Genomic DNA, 20,853 nt, shown 5'->3' with positions numbered 1-20,853 from the left:
GTTGAAATCTTACCAACTGTTTCATACGGTTTTGACTACGTATATTTTGTGTTTCCAATTCTCTATGTTGTTGTTCCCTAATGGCTCTGGTGATTGGTTCGTACTTTTTCTCATTTTCACGAACATCTTCTAACTCTTTAAAATGAGTCTGAGCAAACTCACTTTGTAATTTCCGGTTTAACTCATCCAACTTTCGAGCTTTAGAAACAGTGAGCGGTCGATCATGTGTTATTGATATGTTACGATTGGTAGACGTCTCATTAGCATTTGATGATATAGTATTTTTGTTTGAGAAGTTTTTTAATTCATCCTGTTCAGCACGTTTGAACTTTGCAGCCAAGACAGTCTGAATTTTTTCAAGTCGCCTTGCTTCTTTTGCATCTAGTTTATTCACCATGTTGTATACTTATAGTAATAGATACAGCGTTATTCTTCAAATCTTTCAAGTCACGTTTACACTAGAACGTCAAATTACGTTTATGAACGTCAAATTACGTTTATACTTAAACGTCAAATTACGTTTATGAACGTTAAATTACGTTTATACTTAAACGTCAAATTACGTTTATGAACGTCAAATTACGTTTATACTTAAACGTCAAATTACGTTTATGAACGTTAAATAACGTTTATGAACGTTAAATTACGTTTATACTTAAACGTCAAATTACGTTTATGAACGTTAAATACCGTTTATGAACGTTAAATTACGTTTATACTTAAACGTCAAATAACGTTTATGAACGTTAAATTACGTTTATACTTAAACGTCAAATTACGTTTATGAACGTTAAATAACGTTTATACTTAAACGTTAAATTACGTTTATGAACGTCAAATTACGTTTATGAACGTTAAATTACGTTTATACTTAAACGTTAAATTACGTTTATACTTAAACGTCAAATTACGTTTATGAACGTTAAATAACGTTTATGAACGTTAAATTACGTTTATACTTAAACGTTAAATTACGTTTATACTTGAACGTCAAATTACGTTTATACTTAAACATCAAATTACGTTTATACTGGTACGTTGTACAGCGAAGTATTATTCAACACTTAGTTTCCTTTTTAAATTGCACATGTATTTCCTTTTTTGTGGTTTAGCTGTTGTATTAATAGATATGAACCCATGAGGTGTTTTCCAGCACTCAAAACAGAGAGCCTCAAATTGGTTGAAAGTCATGTCAGAACCTACAAAGTCCTGGAACACTCTCTTTGTATAGTACTTGTTCATTGTAAACAGACACAACAGATTAACATTGTTTCGTATGACCTGCATATCAACTCGACCATAGCTCTGACTCAGGTAGACACAAGAAATCCCTTTATGACGTCCTCTAATGAAATAGTCTTTGATTTTAGTTTGCTCTTCTAGGAGGCAGTCATCAAACACCACAAGTGAGTTTGGTTTGCAGTCATCGATAGAAATGAGATCTTCACAGGACGAATAGAAAAACGCTATTTGTCTTCTAAGGTTTTTTTCTAATCTACTGTATTGTTCACGCAGATCTACATATGCAGGTTGTTCTATTGAACGACTGAACACGTATAGATTCTTGAACGGAACTCCATCTTTGTTGTAAATGAAATTCAATAACAAGTTCGTTTTACCACTCCCAGACGGTCCTACAATAAGACACCGTAACGGTCTAGGTAAAAATTGGTCTTCGAATTTATCTTTACAATACACTTGAATTTCCATAGTATGTTCTCTTACATACATTTACAATTTAACAGTTTTCGCATATTCTATAATGACCCCATGCTAGGGTTCGGATATTGTCTTCGAGTACGAAACGCTTGTCGTCCTTTGATGAAAGTACCACTTTATGGTGTTCTACGCTGTAGAGATTGTGTGCTTGACTCCGAATTGTATTCATCGTTTTGTAGTGCTCGATGTTACTAAACAAACAGTCTTTATAGTTGCTAAAGGTAATTTCATTTTCAACTACAGCTTTTTTCACGCCCTTAGACCTCTTTATGAAATGGTTGTCTTCTATATTGCTCGCATACATCTTGGATCGTAGTCCTACAAACTCTCGCATGATTCGACCATTAAGTTCATCTTTCATTTTACCCAGAACTTTTTTGTTTACGTGGGGAAGCCCATATTGGTTGGGGTTGGGGTAGTCACTTGTATCAAATAATCCAATTAAATGTTTCATGTCTTCGTAGAAGTTTTTAGTTTTGATGTCATATATCAGGGAATCGGTATCGGTGTACACCATTTTTATATTAGACCCATACTTCTCTTTCATTACATTGTAGTGGAAATCATACATTAGTGTCTTTGATATGTCTAGAATACTCATACCTACGTAAATAGGTTTATTTAACAAAAGTTTTTTCTTACTAAAATGTACAGCAACTAGGTTTTCTGTGAAGATGGTTCGACTCTTAAAGTTCGGTTTGCTAACCCATCTTTCCACTAATTTGGACTTAGTACCCAAACGAATGTCCACACGATTTCTCATATTTTCCATAGTTTTTCCAAAAACTGAGTTGTTCATAAGTTTGAAAAAGTCTTTCTCAAAATCATTTTTCGCCTTTGTACGCTCCATGGTATTCAGATTAATGTACGGCTGCAACCAATTGCTTTGACTGAAACTAAGAACTCTATGAACATGTTTTAGTTTCATACCCAGACTCAAATAAAGCTTTAAATTTTTGTAGTGTACGACATACTTTTCTTTGCTGTAGAGAGTTGTCAGAAGCTTTGCCATTTTCGATCCTGGTGGGACTCTACGTTCTGGAGCGAGAGGTAGATCAGAGTGTACGTCGTGTAGTTCTTCAGGATATTCCAAATCAACTTCTAATATGTAGCCTGTGGGTGAATCGTCACTAACTTTCATTACATCGATGTCTGTACTGCTCCACTGAAAGTTTGCATATGGTAGTTTTACAGACATTGCCCACCCATACAGGTTGTTTGCATCCAAGTACATGAGGTAATTGTTTGGTTTCGATTTGTCGTAGTCTTTCATGTAGGGATTGTTTGCCTTCGCATATCGATGAGAACACTGTGAAATACCACCACGAATACCCTTTTCAACCATGAGTACCATATCGATGTCAGTCAATAGAGACAGTTCGACTTTTGTAATTTTCAGCATTGCGTTCCAAGCCAACCCAGGTGCTGTGAAATACCATGCAGGATCTAATTTGTATGTATTGAGACATACATCCCTGAAGTTTTCCATAACATCTGCAAGCAGTAAGACATCGGTTTCGTTATATAGCATTGTATATTCTTTCATGTTCTGAATGTTAAAGGTGGTCCATACATCGCACGCATGTTTGTAATCTTCATTTGTTATGTGTTGTTTATTCAGTCTATTGTAAAATTCTTCTTGACTAGGTAGTGATGTTTCACTATATTTTTCTATACTGTCCATGTAGTCGTAAGGGTACACTCCTTTTCGTAGCAATAAATTGAGGTCCTTACCATTGTAATATGTTGAGATGTGTTTGAATTGAGATCTAGTCAGATTCTTTGCCAACCTATCGAGACTTTGTGACATGAACTTGAATGAATCGATGAATCGTAGTTCAATTCCACCTTCCACACTGACCGTAAAGGAAATGTACCGCTCCTCGTTGTTGGGTATCAATGATATGCGATTTTGGAACTTACCAAACTCTTTAATGAATAGGTGAGTGTCGTAACCTGCTAAATTATGAATGAAAACAGGAATGAACCTAGGTTTTTTGAAATTGATGTTACACTTGTTGTGAGCTGCTCCTCTAAACAAACCCGTCAAATGGTTATGGTCTCTAACACGATCATCACCAAGATAATTTCCACAGATATGACATGTAGTAGTAGATTCAAACATTTCCTGTTGCTCTTTTGTCATCAATTGCATGGGGACTATTGCTTCACTCTTGTAAAGTTCATTAATCCTTATCGACTCCTCAATCAATGATTTTACAAATACATGTGCAGCATCGTCTCCAAAGTATTTAATCGGTGGTTTGGAAAAGCCGTTCTCTGACACCCCATACATACAGAATGAAATGGCATTATGTTTCTGATATTTAATAGTGAACGATTGATGATTACCATTACAATCCACTTTACACGGTTGACATGTTGAAATAGGTGCTAGACAGCATTCAAAGTCTGCGTAATACACAAAGGGCACTCTCATTGAGCAATTGAAATCTTTAAATCTAATTACAGTTCCTGGCTCTGGTAGTTCCAATTTCACAGCATCGTGTGTGTTACAGTCTTCTCTATGCTTGATGAGTAAATCCTCTCTCGTAAAGTGTTGCAAACACCTATTGCATATCCACATCTTATGTCCATTTCGTGAGATCTGTGAACTAACCAAACGGGACATATCTTTGATCCAACAGTAGTGAGTGTTTGTTTTTTCTCTGATAAACAGTAGATTAACATGTTTTTCCATCTCGTTATCAGTTATTCTCAGCGGGAATATATCGAACTTGTCATCATAAGCATAGACATTAACAGAAATTCCACTACGTCTTTCAAACTTTGCTATATCATCAAGTTTCATGGGGCATTCGCAAGTTGCTAGTGCATGAAGCAGCTCTCGTTTGAAAGGTTCGTAATTGCTGATTCTTTCTGGATGAACCTTAACCGGGTGTAAAGCTGCCAGAATAGACCACATAAAACATTTCTGATCTTCGTTTTTTACATTAATAACAGCCTTTTTGGATTGAATCTGTTTTGGTAGAACCACATAGCTGGATCCGTGAAAAGGAACGTATCGGTTGACTCTGATCTCCAAGTCTTTCACACTTTTTAGTGACCATTGAGAACCGTTTGCCTCAAACTCCTCCATCTCAACCAACATCTTAAGTTTTGCTGAGTTATAATAGTCAGACAGAGACGTTGTCGAGTAAAGAATTTCATTTTTCGTTTTAAAGTTCATGACTTGAGTCACCTCCACATCGTTTATTATTTTCTTGAATTCAGCATGATAAACCATGTTTACCTTAAGATTTTTTTCTGTTACAGCTTCCTGAAGTTTTTCAACAACGAGTGGTTTGCATATCTCAAGAAACATTTTTGGATCTTTGATCCCACGTTTGTTCATAATCACATACGTTTTCAATCTTCCCGTGAATGCCGACTGGACTTCTGATATTTCATCAAGTATTGTCTGTGACTCCTCTGGAGTACGTACCGGAACCAGATGAGGTGTTGAAGGCGATTCTGTTTCAGACAGAAGCTGTCTCTCTTCCATGGTAGGGCTAATCGAATTCTCACTATTAATTGTACTAGTCGGTGTCTCACTAATAATCTTTTTCACACCTGTAGGAATCTTTTGTGGTCTAGTCGGTTTTCGGATCATCGCTTCAAGAGCTATATCGTTTGTATTGACCTTCGGTACTTGTTTGATTTCCCTTGGTCGTTTTGGGTATTTCTTTACCAACATGTTGATGTCTGGAGTGGGTGCCGGCAGTCTTGGTGTCAGTCTCGTAATGGGTAATATTTCACTCCTGTATCGAGGACCTTCATGAAGTGCTGACAAACGGATATGGCGTTTCGATTGTTTGTGACGGTTCCAGTTGGATGACTCTATTGGTGTTTCACAAATCCAACACATTTTACTTTTAGGAGCTGGTTTGATTTCCATCTTTTTCAGACGTTCGTTATATGTCATACCATGCTGGTTGCTGGCACATTTCTTAGATTTTTGGTGCCGAGCCATGTTGGAAACCGTTATTTCCTTACTACATTTTGGACATGGTTTCTTCTGGGGTTTTATTTGAGCACGTACATCGGTCGGACTAAGCACGTTGTATGTTGGACTCTCTGGGATATGTAGTGGTGAATGGTATACAGGACTATATGGTATATGCAGTGAATAGTCTGACTTATCCGGAACTTCAAATGGTGGTGGACCAAGTATTGATATAATTTTCGATGAATCGGGGTGTATCCTTTTTACTGGTGGTTCAAACTTTGGAGCGTCAGCTGTAGATGGACCAATTATAGCTCTAATTTTGGAATAGAAATCTGGAGTGTCTAACATAGACAAATCAAAATCAGCAATCGCGTCTTGTTCTTCAGGTCTGAGATTTGAATAGGACTCTGGCAATATAGACATATCAAAATCAGCAATCACGTCTTGTTCTTCAGGTCTGAGATTTGAATAGGACTCTGGCAACATAGACATATCAAAATCAGCAATCACGTTCTGGAATTGATTGTCACTCACAGCATCAGCGTAGTTTTCCAACATAGACATATCAAAGTCCGGAGTTTGTCTGTCTAACTTGGACATGCATTTCTTTGTTTTTTTATGGCGGGACATGGAGGAGTTCCTGACTTCAGCACCACACCTTGAACATACTTGTTTCATCGAAGGAGGTTTTTCATTGAATCCGTTGGAAGAAGCATAAGCTGGTGGATTTGACGCTGACATACACTTCTTTGTTTTTTGGTGGCGGGATAGGTTAGATGCAGTAACCTCAGCTCCACAATTCGGACATTTCTTCATTGATGATCTTCGAAGACCATCCGTAGCATTGAGAAATGCTGTTTGCTTGCTAGCAGGAGAAGACGCCATTATTATAGAGCTGGCTACTCTCTTACTGTATGGGCGATTGACGATGGAAAAGGATGAGGTATGGATGCACTTCTTTGTTTCTTGGTGGCGGGATAGGTTAGATGCAGTAACCTCTTCTCCACAATTCGGACATTTCTTGACTGATGATCTTCGAAGACCATCCGTAGCATTGAGAAATGCTGTTTGCTTGCTAGCAGGAGAAAACGCCATTATTATAGAGCTGGCTACTCTCTTACTGTATGGGCGATTGACGATGGAAAAGGATGAGGTATGGATGGATGAGAATAGGAAGAGGAGTAGGAAGAGGGTGGGTGTGTGGGATGAGTGGAAGGAAGGATGAGAGCATTATTAATACATTTGACTCTGAACTAGAACATAGTTTTTTGTAACTCTTTTTCATAAAACGATCCTATTATTTCCTCACCAGACTGGTCTGCGATTTTGTAGGTAACGGGGCAAGTTTTGTTGACAGCCACAATCCGAAAAATTTCTCTTGTCCAATTTCTGCGGTATTTATTTCCAAATACATCTTTCTTTATAGTAATTCTTACGCGGTCTCCAACCGAAAGTCTGGGTCTGAATACTAGACATCGTCCAGTGTTTGCGTACATGTTTCTTAAAGTTTGTTCATTGCTTGAATTCACTTCTGATGGGCTCATCTTTATAGTGCTATGAAATTTACTGTTATATTGACGTAGAAGCTTCTGTAAATGTGACACCCATCTAAAAGAGTTTTGAATTTCAAAGTGCACTTTCATTTTTTCATTGAGAGTTCTATGGAAACGCTCTATAATGGCACTTTTTTCCTCATTTTCAGTATGGTATAACTTTATTTGATTTTTGTGTAAAAACTCTCTAAATTCCTTATTAACAAATTCTCGTCCTTTATCCGTGTGAAGAAGGTTCGGGGGTTTGTGACCAACCAATTTCGCTCTTCTTAATATTTTACTAAACGATTTAGTAACCTCTTGTGAGCTTTTAGTTTTTAATGGTTCTGACCACGCATATTTTGAAAACGTATCAATTACATTAAGTATGTATCTGAATCCATCATTTTCCTTTGAAAACCTAATCATTACAACAAGGTCTGCAGCCCACAAATCATCAATACCCAAAGTTACAATTTTTCTCTTAGGGAATCGCTTAACCACAGGTTTATGAACCTCTAATGCTCGAAGCAGGATTTCTTTCCGACTTTTCTGCTTCATTAATTCCTGATACTAACTACAATTCACTTACAGTATACCAAACTAGTAATTTATGAGGTGCGATGTCTCGCGCGGCGCGGCGGTGACTGGACAGTGACGAGGCGCGTAACGATTGTTTGTATACTTATAGAAACAAGACGCGGTGTCTCACACGGCGCGGTGGTGGTGACGGTTCAGCAGTCTCGCGGCGCGGTGATGACGAGGCGCGTGCCGATTGCTTGGCGGTGACGGTTCAGCAGTCGCGCGGTGCGGTGCTGACGAGGCGCGTGCCGATTGCTTGTACACTTACAGTAACAACGCGTGGTGGCGGTGGCGGGACAGCGATGACATGCGTGGTGATTCGCGCGGCGCGGTTCTGACTACCCGTACTCACACTCTTAGTCGCTCTCTAAAAAATTGCGGTGGCGGGACAGCGATGACATGCGTGGTGATTCGCGCGGCGCGGTTCTGACTACCCGTACTCACACTCTTAGTCGCTCTCTAAAAATTCTGTCCCAGATTCGGTCTCACACGGTTTGTCCCAGAACCGGTCTCGGGTGCTCTGTCCCAGCAACGGCCAAAGTATACTACTTATCAACTTTGTACATCAAACCTTCAGTAACAATAAAATTGAAGGTTACCCATTTTGTTTCTCATCATGCACATTCGTGTAGCAATTTTTAAAAGCTCCAACCTATTTTAAAACCAATTCATCACTCACAATTTACTCTTCAAAAACTTCTCACTAGAGCCAACAAATTTGAGATAGCTCACTATCTAAAATCAGTCTTTTGATACAAATAAACAAAATAACACGGAATTCAATCACGCTATCTACAAATTTATCCGGTTGTTAAATATTACTTATATTCTAATTACTGAACTAAAAGATGTTGGGGGATATTTAACCCACCTGGTAGCACAGAGCCATGCAGGATGGGAGTACCAGTCCGCTACGGCTCGAGAGTGCACATCATACAGGTAGTGTAGCATGTGTAGCCCAGGTGTTAACTCCTCTAGTACCGATATTAGCGTCATCGTTTCTTCTATAAGCATACACTACAACTTTACTGTAGTGAAAACAAGATGCAAGTATGCTCATTTTGTGTTCTAATTTATAAATTTATCCAATAAATTGTATTTATTAAGACTCCAGTTTTATTACTACTGGATAAATAACTGTCTTGGGTTTATTACTCTCATGCTGTATGTATTGACAGATTGCTATGTTTTTAACTAGCAGTTGCCCGCTGCGTTGCACGCAATTTCCTATTACACTATACTCACGTGTTCTTTTTCTATCACATTCTAAACATTCCTGAGATAATTGATAGTCGTTCCTACTTGAGCCTCTTGGGCGCATTATGAAGATATGTACTATATTTCCTGCCTCTATCTTTCGTGGTTTTTGCTAGGTGTTGATAAGTTATTCATACAATTAATTTATATACATGCATCTCGATAATCTAATTAGGTTATGAAGAATCAAATTCGGTCTGTTAAGATTAATTTTCTGTCTGAGATATTTCCAATATTGTGGAGTTTTCCTTGTGCTCCAGTCAAGGAAATGTATCAACAATAACCAATTTCGATCATAAAGCGTCTTATTTCGGCTCTTTTCATTTACATTTGATTTAATCAAATTCGATTACCTTATGTGCAAACATCCACGGCTTTCTACAATGAGGTGGTTTTTATAACAGTGTTTTTTTCATTGCATTAGATAGTTTATTGATCATTGGCGCAATCTAAATTTAAAATTAGGTAATAACTTCTTCCAAGCAATCTGCATTACACTACCGATCAAGCACTTTAAAATAATAATTTTCTAAATTTTAAATGTAAACAAATGTTTCTGCCTCTTTGATGAACTTCAGCTGAAATTATTAACAGCTGTTAAGTATTAGTTTACTTTGTATTACATGTCATAGTGCAGTCTGTCACATCCAATGTAAAACACTCCAAAATCAACAACTACTTACAAATGAAAAATTAATTTAAAAAAAAACATTTTCCAGTGGACCAAATTGTGAATCTAAACCATTATTGAATTCCATTGAAAACACACAAAAAATTTCATCAATATCGGTCCAGTAGTTTAGGAGGAGTTCAGTCACATACACATGAACACAAGAAATATATATATAAAGATAGCTTTGATGAAGCAAATAATGATGTAACACCATATACAGATCCTTAAAGCGAGAAATTTCAATGTCTTCATCTAGTTGACTGACAGTGATAAAATTATTGTTTATGTGTCTAAAAGTCTATTTTAAGTATATCAATTTAGGAAAACTATAATTCAAACCAAAAACTATAGTTTTATATTTTTAACCCTTTTGGTACCTTCCCATTTTGACCACCAAAACTAGATCATCTGACAATATATTTCTTTCCTAAGGGAAGTTGCTCTATCAATAATCAAGAAAACCCATTTTACATGCTTATACAGTGTAAATTTTCTCTCAGCTCCTGTAATATTAGTATTCATGGGTATTGTCTCATTCTGTACATCATGGATCAAAATTATGTTTTCTTGAGTTTTCTAGGATTATTACATTTTAATGAATTACTATGTCTAAGTTAGGGTTATATATTTTTTTTAATTTATGTTTTTGGCCATTGCTCATTATAGAAACAAAATATTTTCAGGTATGATGTAGTTTATCACTGTAAAGCAAATCGTGTTGTATGAACTCACGTGGTACATATATCAAACTGTACTCAACACATCACTGACACAAATTAATTATATTTTTTGGAACCTACAACAGGATTGTTATATAATGCAGTGAGTGTTTTTCATCAGATTTAATTTTCAGTTTAAACTCACGTTATTAATTGCTACTAAAATATTGATTTAGCATCAACAGATTTATATCAGAAATCACCAAACATTAATCTAGTACAATAACTAGTATATCAAGAATATTTTTGAGATATTCAGACTTTAATAAATGACTGCCCGCTATATTTTCTAGTACTAAGGACGAGTAAAACATATAATACACAAACATAAATCAAACTTATCCACATTATTATTATGCACAGATATTTCAGAATGAAAAATAAACAAACATTTACCTTGCTTGTTGAGTTTTGTTTGTATTTTTATAACCATTTGATTCAAGTTGTTCAACTGGTGAGAGAGGGCAGCACTGTAGGCCTTGTATGTTACAGAAGGAGGTTCCTCACTCATCTCTTGATTGCTGAGCTCCTTCTCAAATTTCCTCAGGTTGCTGATCATATCAAAATATGGGCAGATATCTTCAAGGAAGAGCCTCAGTGAATCCTACACAAGACAGGTTATCAATCGATGAAAGAGAAAATCACTAAATATTATGTAACTGAAGGAGGTTTCTTTACTCATTCCTTCTTTGCTGAGCTCCTTCTCAACTCTCCTCAGTTTGGGAGGAGATCCTACACAACCTGGGTAATCAACTGGTATATGAGATCACTCCTTACTTCCTACTCCTTCTCAACTCTCCTCAGTTTGGGAGGAGATCCTACACAACCTGGGTAATCAACTGGTGTGTGAGATCACTCCTTACTTCCTACTCCTTCTCAACTCTCCTCAGTTTGGGAGGAGATCCTACACAACCTGGGTAATCAACTGGTGTGTGAGATCACTCCTTACTTCCTACTCCTTCTCAACTCTCCTCAGTTTGGGAGGAGATCCTACACAACCTGGGTAATCAACTGGTGTGTGAGATCACTCCTTACTTCCTACTCCTTCTCAACTCTCCTCAGTTTGGGAGGAGATCCTACACAACCTGGGTAATCAACTGGTGTGTGAGATCACTCCTTACTTCCTACTCCTTCTCAACTCTCCTCAGTTTGGGAGGAGATCCTACACAACCTGGGTAATCAACTGGTGTGTGAGATCACTCCTTACTTCCTACTCCTTCTCAACTCTCCTCAGTTTGGGAGGAGATCCTACACAACCTGGGTAATCAACTGGTGTGTGAGATCACTCCTTACTTCCTACTCCTTCTCAACTCTCCTCAGTTTGGGAGGAGATCTTACACAACCTGGGTAATCAACTGGTGTGTGAGATCACTCCTTACTTCCTACTCCTTCTCAACTCTCCTCAGTTTGGGAGGAGATCCTACACAACCTGGGTAATCAACTGGTGTGTGAGATCACTCCTTACTTCCTACTCCTTCTCAAAGCTCCCTAGATTGTTGATCATATCAAAGAAAGGGTAGATTTCTTTAAGGACAAAATTAATCCTACACGTTAAATTCTAAAAGGGAACAACACTCCGCTCTTAAATAGCTTTAATCAACTAAACCCTTCGACATCAACGGTATTTGACTTGAGCCACTGGTGAGTAACACCAGTACAGACCCGGCTGCCATGACTGGTTGGCGGGATTTTGCATAATTTTGTGCTCTGCACAATGTTCTTTTTAAATGCTTGTAACTCACTTAGTACTAAGTTAACTGGTTCTTGAAGAAAACTAAATTACCAATATTTTGAGCTAATCTAATCAAACATACTTTTCAATCAATTACATCTTTTGACAACTTTCTCATTAATTTAAAATTGTTGTTTTTCTTCGAAAAAAATCACTACGTCTTTTTGTAAAATAAAATTAAAATTGTACTAATTATTAAATCTTAGTAATTACAACATGAAGTGCTGTATTTATAAATCAAAATAAATAAGTTTTTGAAAGTATAAAAGTTAAAAAAGACTGTCTGTCACACTAAAAGTACTAAAGAATTGTACACCATTACAAAGATAGTAACAATAATAGTAGGCATGTATAACATTGAAATTTAAATAGTGTAAATACATTGTCAAAAACTTACTTGATAAAGAAAACATGTTTGGTATGTATATCTAGAATTTTCAGTAGCACATTTTAATAAGTAATTAGTATGAAAGTTATTTACACACCAAACCTAAATACATTGCAACAAACTTGTGTTTATGTAAACAAAAAATCAACTTTTTAAATTGTGTTTAGAAAATATACCTTTTTATCGTGCAAACTTTGAATACTTGACGTAAAAATATTAATTGGCTCTAGAGAAAATAAAGAACAAAGCATTACAGTGCAGGACAGCACGTGTCCTGCGTACTCATCAACACTCAGTATGCCAGGACAGACAAAAACGTACACAGGACATAAAACCATCTAAAAATAGATTAAACGTATTATGTAATGGCACTTTGAAGAAACATACATGTAAACGTATTCATGAACAGTTGTTGCTCATGAAAAAAGTTTATGAAACATAAATTTTTTATGACTCTCCTGAAATATTGTGTTTTGGCACTTACTTCACCTTGTGTTTGGGATGACTAAATATGTATCATGAATCGGAGTTGATTGAACTATCTACAAACGTACATGAAAGTTCATCTCTCAGCACTGCTTTTCTAATATCCCATTGGTTACTATGAAATTACAATTCAAATTTTAAACATTTGCTTGGGGTAAACACAAAGAAACACGAGCAACTCACTGGTGTAGTGGAGGACAAAGTGAGGTAGGGATTGACACGGAAGAGCCCCTCGTTGTTGAGACAGAAGAGACCGGAATCTGTTGAGACCTGTAGCATCCACAACACCTCCTGTAGCACATTGTACTCTGACACCACCTGAGTCTGCAGGAGAGGTAACGAGTCTCTCTTGTATCTGGCTGACATGCAGTTCTCCCTGTAACACAACACCTCCTGTAGCACCTTGTACACTGACACCACCTGGGTCTGCAGGAGAGGTTTTATATAACATTTAATAAAATGTTGAAACAAAATGGAGCAATTAGTGTCTTAGTACCTGTGATTAATTTCATGAACAATTTTAAATCGATTTTGTTCTGTTGGATTACTAAGTAATGTGATTAATTGCACCTCAGAGTGCCTAATGATATTTTTCTAGTCCTGGGAGTGAATGCAACAAAGAATGAGAAAGTATGATCTCATATAATGCTGATGAGAGTCTGCTTGGATTACCTTCGAAACAGGCACAATTGTTCCATATAGATTAGTGATATTCAAGTGATGGCAATACTAACCACATGTTGTATGGGTTTGGCAGGGAGTCTCTACAATCAGACATGTTCTGGCAGGACAGGTCACACCACCACGAATGCTGGATATGGTGTCGTAGCCACTCCTCAGACTGTGCTGCCTCCTGTAATAGTGACCGCAAGGCCTCAGACCGTGATACAGGAGGCAGTGGCACACTGCTACACCTCCCAGGCTCATGTCTCGACTCTTCCACATCCTCCTCTGAAGAACTCTGCCATAACTCCTCGTCTTCCTTCACAGTTTAATAATTGATGAACATTAATCTTTAAATTCTATCAAACAAAAAATTGTATTAACTGTGCATTTAAACTATATAAGCAAAATGCTGTATGTATTGAGGTCGTCTGCTGGTTGTATTACAGTTAATAAATATCTCAATTAAGTTTATTTAAATTATAGTGAGAAAACGTGTTAAAAAGAGAATTCACTGAATTCTGATAATGGACATGTAATTTAATAACCAATGGTTAATTTAATATAAAGAGAGTATGGTGTGCAACAATTTTTTCTTTCAATATGACTTCTCCATTGATCAAGGACACAGTTGGTAATGACTTTGAGATTAACAATTTGATATTTGCTAAAGTGAAGGAATACCCCTATTGGCCTGCAAACATTCACGAAATTGAAAAGAAGCCATATAAAATTAGTGTACATTTGCATTAAACATGTACAATTTATAGAAGTTTAGAAAAGCTCTCGCTAATCTGCCAGAATGACCCTGCCAGTATAGAAGTTACTATATGACCAGTTTGAGGGTCAAACAATTTTTACTTTAGATTACTTACACTGAGATCATTCGGACACTGAAACCGTTCATAGCCTTCACTAAGGTAAAGTGGCCAATCTATTTCCTCCTCTTGCACTGAAGGTTTTGAGATAACTCTGTCTACTTTTAGTGCATGTTCTGGTACACTAGTGGGGTTGTAAGATAGTTTCAACAGAAGGAGCAATACATGCCACTGTACATTCAGCTGAAACAGTAACAATACACTCAAAATCTACAATAATATTATATTATCAGTTTAATTAAAACTTGCACACTTAAAAATTAAACTTATAAAAGGTACTTGGAATCAATTACTTGGTTGAGCACTATAATAGTAGCAATATTTTAAGAAAATTTAGTATTCAATTGTTATACATCATTAAGTTTTTCTTATTGTTTAATATTTCAAAATAAAGAAGAAAATTTAATGTTTTTGGGAGTATTTGTTTAATAAAAAAACTTAAAAACGAGTGGTTCAAGTAAAAAGTACGTCTCCCTCTACTGATCAAAATTGTACGTTATTTCTATTTTCATCTAAAAGTAAAAACAACCATAAGAGTATAATCTTTTGTTATTACAGTCCATTATTGTTTGCTAAAATAATAGGCAGTATAGTACATACATTAGGTACTTTCCAATTTTATACAATAAACAAAACTCTAATTTTGAGATGCAATGGATTACTTTATTTCATTAAGCATTAGATGAATGGTTGTAATATTGTACATTGATACTCATATTCAAGAGACAAAATTACTTATATTCATGGAAAACATTACTTATATGATTTTACATCCTTTATTTACTTTTATTGCTATCAGGTATATTTTATTGCTAAAACTTGACAATTGAATTGTCTTTTTATATCAAAACATTTAATGTACTTTTACTAACATTGTAATCTTTTTTTATATTAAAACCCATACATACTCCCAGCACATGTTACAGATTGATGTTTCATAGCACTCTACTATAATCTCTCTACTATGTTATGAAGGGTTTACTATTCTTATCAATCTTTCTTATGGTAATGTACGGTATATACATCCTAAAATTTATAAATAAATAAACATCATTTAAATATTACATAATTTGAAATTATATTTCAATTTCTAAAAAACATTTATTAACCCTTTTAATAACGAGATTGTTTTAAAAATTCCACCCACAGTGCAAGCTGCTGTTATAAAATCCAATACTGAAGGAAAAACATACAAATTTATTTTGTACCATTTTTCCTGATTTTGATTTTTTTATCATAAAAATGACAGATTGTGATTGACCTGTTGTAATTAAACAACAAGGCTACTAACAAAATTATCAAATATACAATATTACAAAATTAAAAGTCAGGCATGTTCAAACTTTGTTTCTTTTTTCTAGTTCTTCCACCCCAGTTATGGATCATATTTAGTTTGATTTACTAATTAGGTATGTAAAACATTGTTTTATTACATTAACAAGTTTTGTTTTTTTTTTAAATAAGTAAACCTTTCTTGTTGTTTAACAATGTTTTAACATTTCAACATACTATTACTTACTAAAGCATTTAATACTTCTAAAATATACATATACTTATATTTTGTATTGAAATTTTTTTTAACTAGCAAAACAACTGAGAAGAATTTTTTTACTATGGCTTTAAACATAGTTTTATAAGTATTTGCTTTAGTAAATATAATGTTAAACAAATAAAATGTACAACCTTAAAAGGCACCATTGACAAAAAAATTCTAAAGCCCTATTAATTATTTTTTATTTATGTTTTATAGTATTTAACAAAATTCTGTTATCTGAAAATAATGAATATTTATTTATTCTAGTAAGTTTCATGAAGAAAACTAAGAATTTATCAAATTAATTATGTATATAACTGATATCCTTGTGTTATGTAACACTCTGCCATGACAACTATAAATATAAATTACATAGACTCGGTGTTTCTTACTCATTTTGTTAAATTTAGCAAACAAAACTTACTTAATTCTTTGTGATTCAAAAGAGATTTGCCCATTACTTGATTTCTGCTGATTAAAACTGCTCTAATAAGAGGAACAGAGATTTGGAATGTGGAGCAAATCATCTCAATCTTTTCAATATGAAAAATCATTATACTATAGTAATTTAAGCATAAACATACAAAATTAATCTGGATACAAAATTACTAAGGACACAAAATAAAATTTAAAATGTCATGCATCATAGAGCTGACATTAAAGATGCTTTCAAATAGGCTTAAATATCATTCATATGACCAAATACTATTTCCAGTGATTCGTAGAAAGTACCAAATTTAAATCAGCTGATGGTTGTAGTTAATACGTTTATGTGTACCTGACAGGGTACACGTGATCTTTCACAACTGCTGTTGCGTACCCCATCAGGTACACACTAGGCTTTTGTAAAACCGCTGTACGCCCGCTGGGGTACACGTTGCTAAGCATTTCCTTGTGTTTTTATTGACTTCTCCTCTTAGAGGTTTGTTGATTTGATACCGTGCTTAAATAAATACCTCAGACTATCGTGTACCCTGTTGGGCGCACGATTGCTTAATTTTTAAAATACCCCTCGGGGTTCACACGCAATTTAAAATGTACATTGAAGAAACATATTACAATAAATTGTTTTGTGCAAAATTGCGAAGCCTACATATATTTCTTGTTATACTTAGTCCTACACATTTAATGTAAAAAAGCGATTGTTTTTTGCCGATATTATTGGAAAATTCAACAGAAAATAAAATAAGTCCGGAAATAAGCCAATGTTGTGAACGTGTAAAAGACCTTAACTACAATATGATAATTTAATCAATAATACAACATTTTAATGTAAATTATTTCATACAATTATGCATGTACTATATTTAAAATATCAACAGATGTGGAACATGCCTTTGGTATTTCTTGGAATTTTGTAAGCAAGCTTCACGCCTGTGGCACTAAAAGGGTTAATTAACAAACATTTCAATTTTACATCAACACAGTGGCTATTCGGATTAGCGTAAGAAGAATCTTCCAATTAATTCATAGAAATTGCTGATACTGAATGTCCAATAGGCTAACCCACAAAAAGGAACTAAATTTATTAAAAACTACGAAAGGTGGGCAAATACTTTTTCCAACTTGTGAAGGCAGCTAAGTATTAAATGACCACATTATGATACACAGTATCATCTAATTATCTAGTCATTTTCATTGCTTATACAGAATATAATTCAAGATAAAACACCTACCTGTGAGTGCTGGCTGGAATCTGATGCAACATACTTATCTACCAATTCTTGAAGTCTTTTCCCTCTGCTGTTCAGACCATGTATTTTGAACTTTTCAACTATGCCTTCTATAGACCTCTTCACAGCAGTAATATCAACGGTTGCAAAATTGTGGTAGATGATGTTTGAATAAGCAAATTTGGCTACTTCTTGATAGTTCCTGCTGTCTTCCTATGAACAAACAGGTTTAACATGAATGTCTTACACTTTTAATACAGCCTATTAAAAAAAAAAGTTAAAGTTTGGATAAATGTAACATTCACCCACTACTACAACTTCTAAACTGACTAGAATTGATATTTTATAAAAACTTAGTTTAAATACTGCAATAATATTATTTCTGTCTGTCTGTACTCAAGATATCTCGAGAATGTGATGTTGTTGCCATTAGTCATTTTGTATTCGAATTATGTTGTTTGTGTGATAGTAAGCTGTTTACCTATGAACAATATGTGTAGTTTAATACCACTAGTGAATTACAACACATAATCCAATAATTAATTTAATATTAAGAAGCCTTTCAGAACCAAGGATTCCATCATCAGGCAACTTCACAAAGTTGCTTGAGAAGTCTGACAATAGAATCCTTGATTCTGAAAGGCATAGCAAAATTAAATTAATTATTGGAATATGTGTTGTAATTCACTAGTGGTATCAAATTAAAATATTTTCAATGCTCCAAGAATCTTCAATATGTGTAGTGTGTTTGATCTATCAAGCTTTTTTATTGTTTTGTCATTCTTATATTTTGTAGCTTTGAGTTCGATATGGAATTTTACAATGTTTTTCTTTGTGCAGAAATATGGTGGCCTCTAGCTGAGAGTACACTGTTGGTCCGTTGTTTTAGACGGGTTTAATATGGTTAGATGAGTATGTAATATTTAGTGAACATTGTAGATGAGTCACGTTCTAAGCGACCTGAGAGAAGATGTATTGCACAAAGAGGAGAGAGATGAGCAGGAGCCCCACCACACTCTCCTACTGTCACTCCCCCCCCCCTTTCACCACTTGATCTACTTCTTTTACAAGTTGTTGTTATTATTACTGGGTTAGTAAACCAGACGTTATGTAACTCTTTGTTCAGTACACAGTTTGAATAAAGTTATTATATTTCTGTAGTACAAGTTCTTGTGTCAGCATTATATGTTTTCTGTCTTAAAAATACAGTGTCAATTCCAACAATTTTTAGTGTTTTTATCATATTGTGGTATTTATTTATTTATATATTCTTTTAACAGAAATTATTACGTTACATGTGTAGTTGATTTGGCTTTAATTCGACAAACTATGGCAACACCAAAAAACTTCAGTAGTACTTTTGGAAGCCCTCTGAGTAAAAAGGCTGAGGAAATAGTGTAGAAAGTATATTTAAAAGAAATGCGGGTTGAAAATGACAAAGTATAACCTGGCTGATAAAACCAACAAGGCCACTGGAATTGGTACAATGCTCATCAAACAGATCATAAGACAAGGAAAACAGGCACTTGAAACTCGGGGTGAGCTCTCCTTTTCAATTCTTATGGGAAATAAAGGAGAAAGAGCAAAAAGGATGGAAATTGACGACTTCACATGAACTTGTATACACAGAAAAACTCACTAAATGTATAGAGTGTTTCCAACAATGGTAAACATACACATAAAAAATTAGAGGAGGGTGAAATTTTAAAATGCAAAAAATAAATTTTTAAGAAAAAACCTTACACAATCTTGAGTTTTATTGGAAAAAATGTCAATTTAACAGTAAAATATTGATTGAGAGGTCTGAAATTGTTGCTTGGCATATTAAATACCTCAGACAAATTAAAGAGTACTGAGATGAAGGAAATGTATTGTTCATATTGATGAAACTTACATAAATACAAATCATGTACCTGGAAATTTTTGGAACAATCCAGAGGAGGTGGAGTAGCGGTCCCTGTAGTGAAGGGGGATAGGATTGTCATTGTTCATGACGGAGAAGAGGGGTTTGTAAAGGATGGTATTTTAATTTACAAGCTCAAATTACAAACGGCTGAATATCATGATAACATGAATTTTAATAACTTTTAGAAATGGGTGCATGAAAAGTTGATGCCAAACCTGGCCAACAGCGTTGTAACGGCCAACATGTTGAACTCGTACTGAAAAACACATTATGTGAAATTTGTGGGAATGAAACAACTGTAACTGTGAGAGGAGCAAATATGGTCATCTTCAGTTTTCCTAATTTTTGTTATAATAATTTGTTTGATCACTGTAAATATTAAATTCATATTTTAATTTAAAACATATGATTGTTATTAACGACTATAGATACTTTTATATCGATTGATAGTCTAATATTTGAGATGCGAATATTAGGTACCGATGACTACATTCTTCGATATAACAAACCGGGTCTGCTTATCATACCCTACCCGATTAAAAATATTTTCAAAATATAATTTTTTTTATTAAATTTTTAAGAATTTGTCTTTTGCAAAAAAAAGCTTAAAAAAACCAAAAAAATATTGTGAAGTGGCTAAAATGTTAACAATTACCAAATACTTAATTGAAATGAAAATAGATAATCTAGTGCCTTGACTGAGTACTTAGGCTGTAGAGGAAATAATGAGAAATTGTATATTTATATTCTGTGTCACTAGTAAGCAACTATTTCCTTACAAAAGTTAGCAAACCCAAAATAACAAACTAAAACTCATATTGTGGCATATGACTACTGGGTCATTCCACATCAATTCAACCAAAGAAAAATCACTTTCTCACCCACCATCCCAGATTTTGATGAAACTTGGCTTGTTTGTTCTACCCATGAAGATAAGTCACCATGCCAAATTTTAATACTCTACCTCTTACCGTTCCCTTTTTATAGCCTTTCAAAGTTTTGCATTTCCGCAAATTCTAACCTATGGATATCGCAAAATGAAGGACGCTTACGTTTCGAAAATAATTTGTAACTTTTTTATTTACCATTAAATCTCCATGAAAATTTATAGGCTTATTCTTAAAACAATGAAGATTCTAGAAAAAAATACCTTTAACCTCTA

The 20,853-nt window shown here is 34.8% G+C and overlaps 1 protein-coding gene across 2 annotated transcripts in view; it reads right to left on the bottom strand.

The window, feature by feature from the left end:
- LOC124361929 (gamma-tubulin complex component 5) overlaps nucleotides 1-20,853 on the bottom strand; it is a 55,196-nt gene that overhangs the window by 31,294 nt on the left and 3,049 nt on the right. For both annotated transcript variants that reach the window (XM_046815994.1, XM_046815993.1), the window contains exons 2-7: nucleotides 17,789-17,998; nucleotides 14,576-14,761; nucleotides 13,772-14,019; nucleotides 13,221-13,413; nucleotides 10,828-11,035; nucleotides 8,654-8,786 (exon numbers count right to left, since the gene is read on the bottom strand). In XM_046815994.1, coding sequence (XP_046671950.1) covers nucleotides 8,654-8,786; nucleotides 10,828-11,035; nucleotides 13,221-13,413; nucleotides 13,772-14,019; nucleotides 14,576-14,761; nucleotides 17,789-17,998 — 1,178 coding nt within the window. The remainder of the gene's footprint in view (nucleotides 1-8,653; nucleotides 8,787-10,827; nucleotides 11,036-13,220; nucleotides 13,414-13,771; nucleotides 14,020-14,575; nucleotides 14,762-17,788; nucleotides 17,999-20,853) is intronic.

This window comes from Homalodisca vitripennis, chromosome 5 (assembly GCF_021130785.1).
Source record: "Homalodisca vitripennis isolate AUS2020 chromosome 5, UT_GWSS_2.1, whole genome shotgun sequence".
NCBI lineage: Eukaryota > Metazoa > Arthropoda > Insecta > Hemiptera > Cicadellidae > Homalodisca > Homalodisca vitripennis.
Note: the sequence above shows the minus strand (reverse complement) of the source record. Positions and strands in the feature narration are given on the sequence as shown.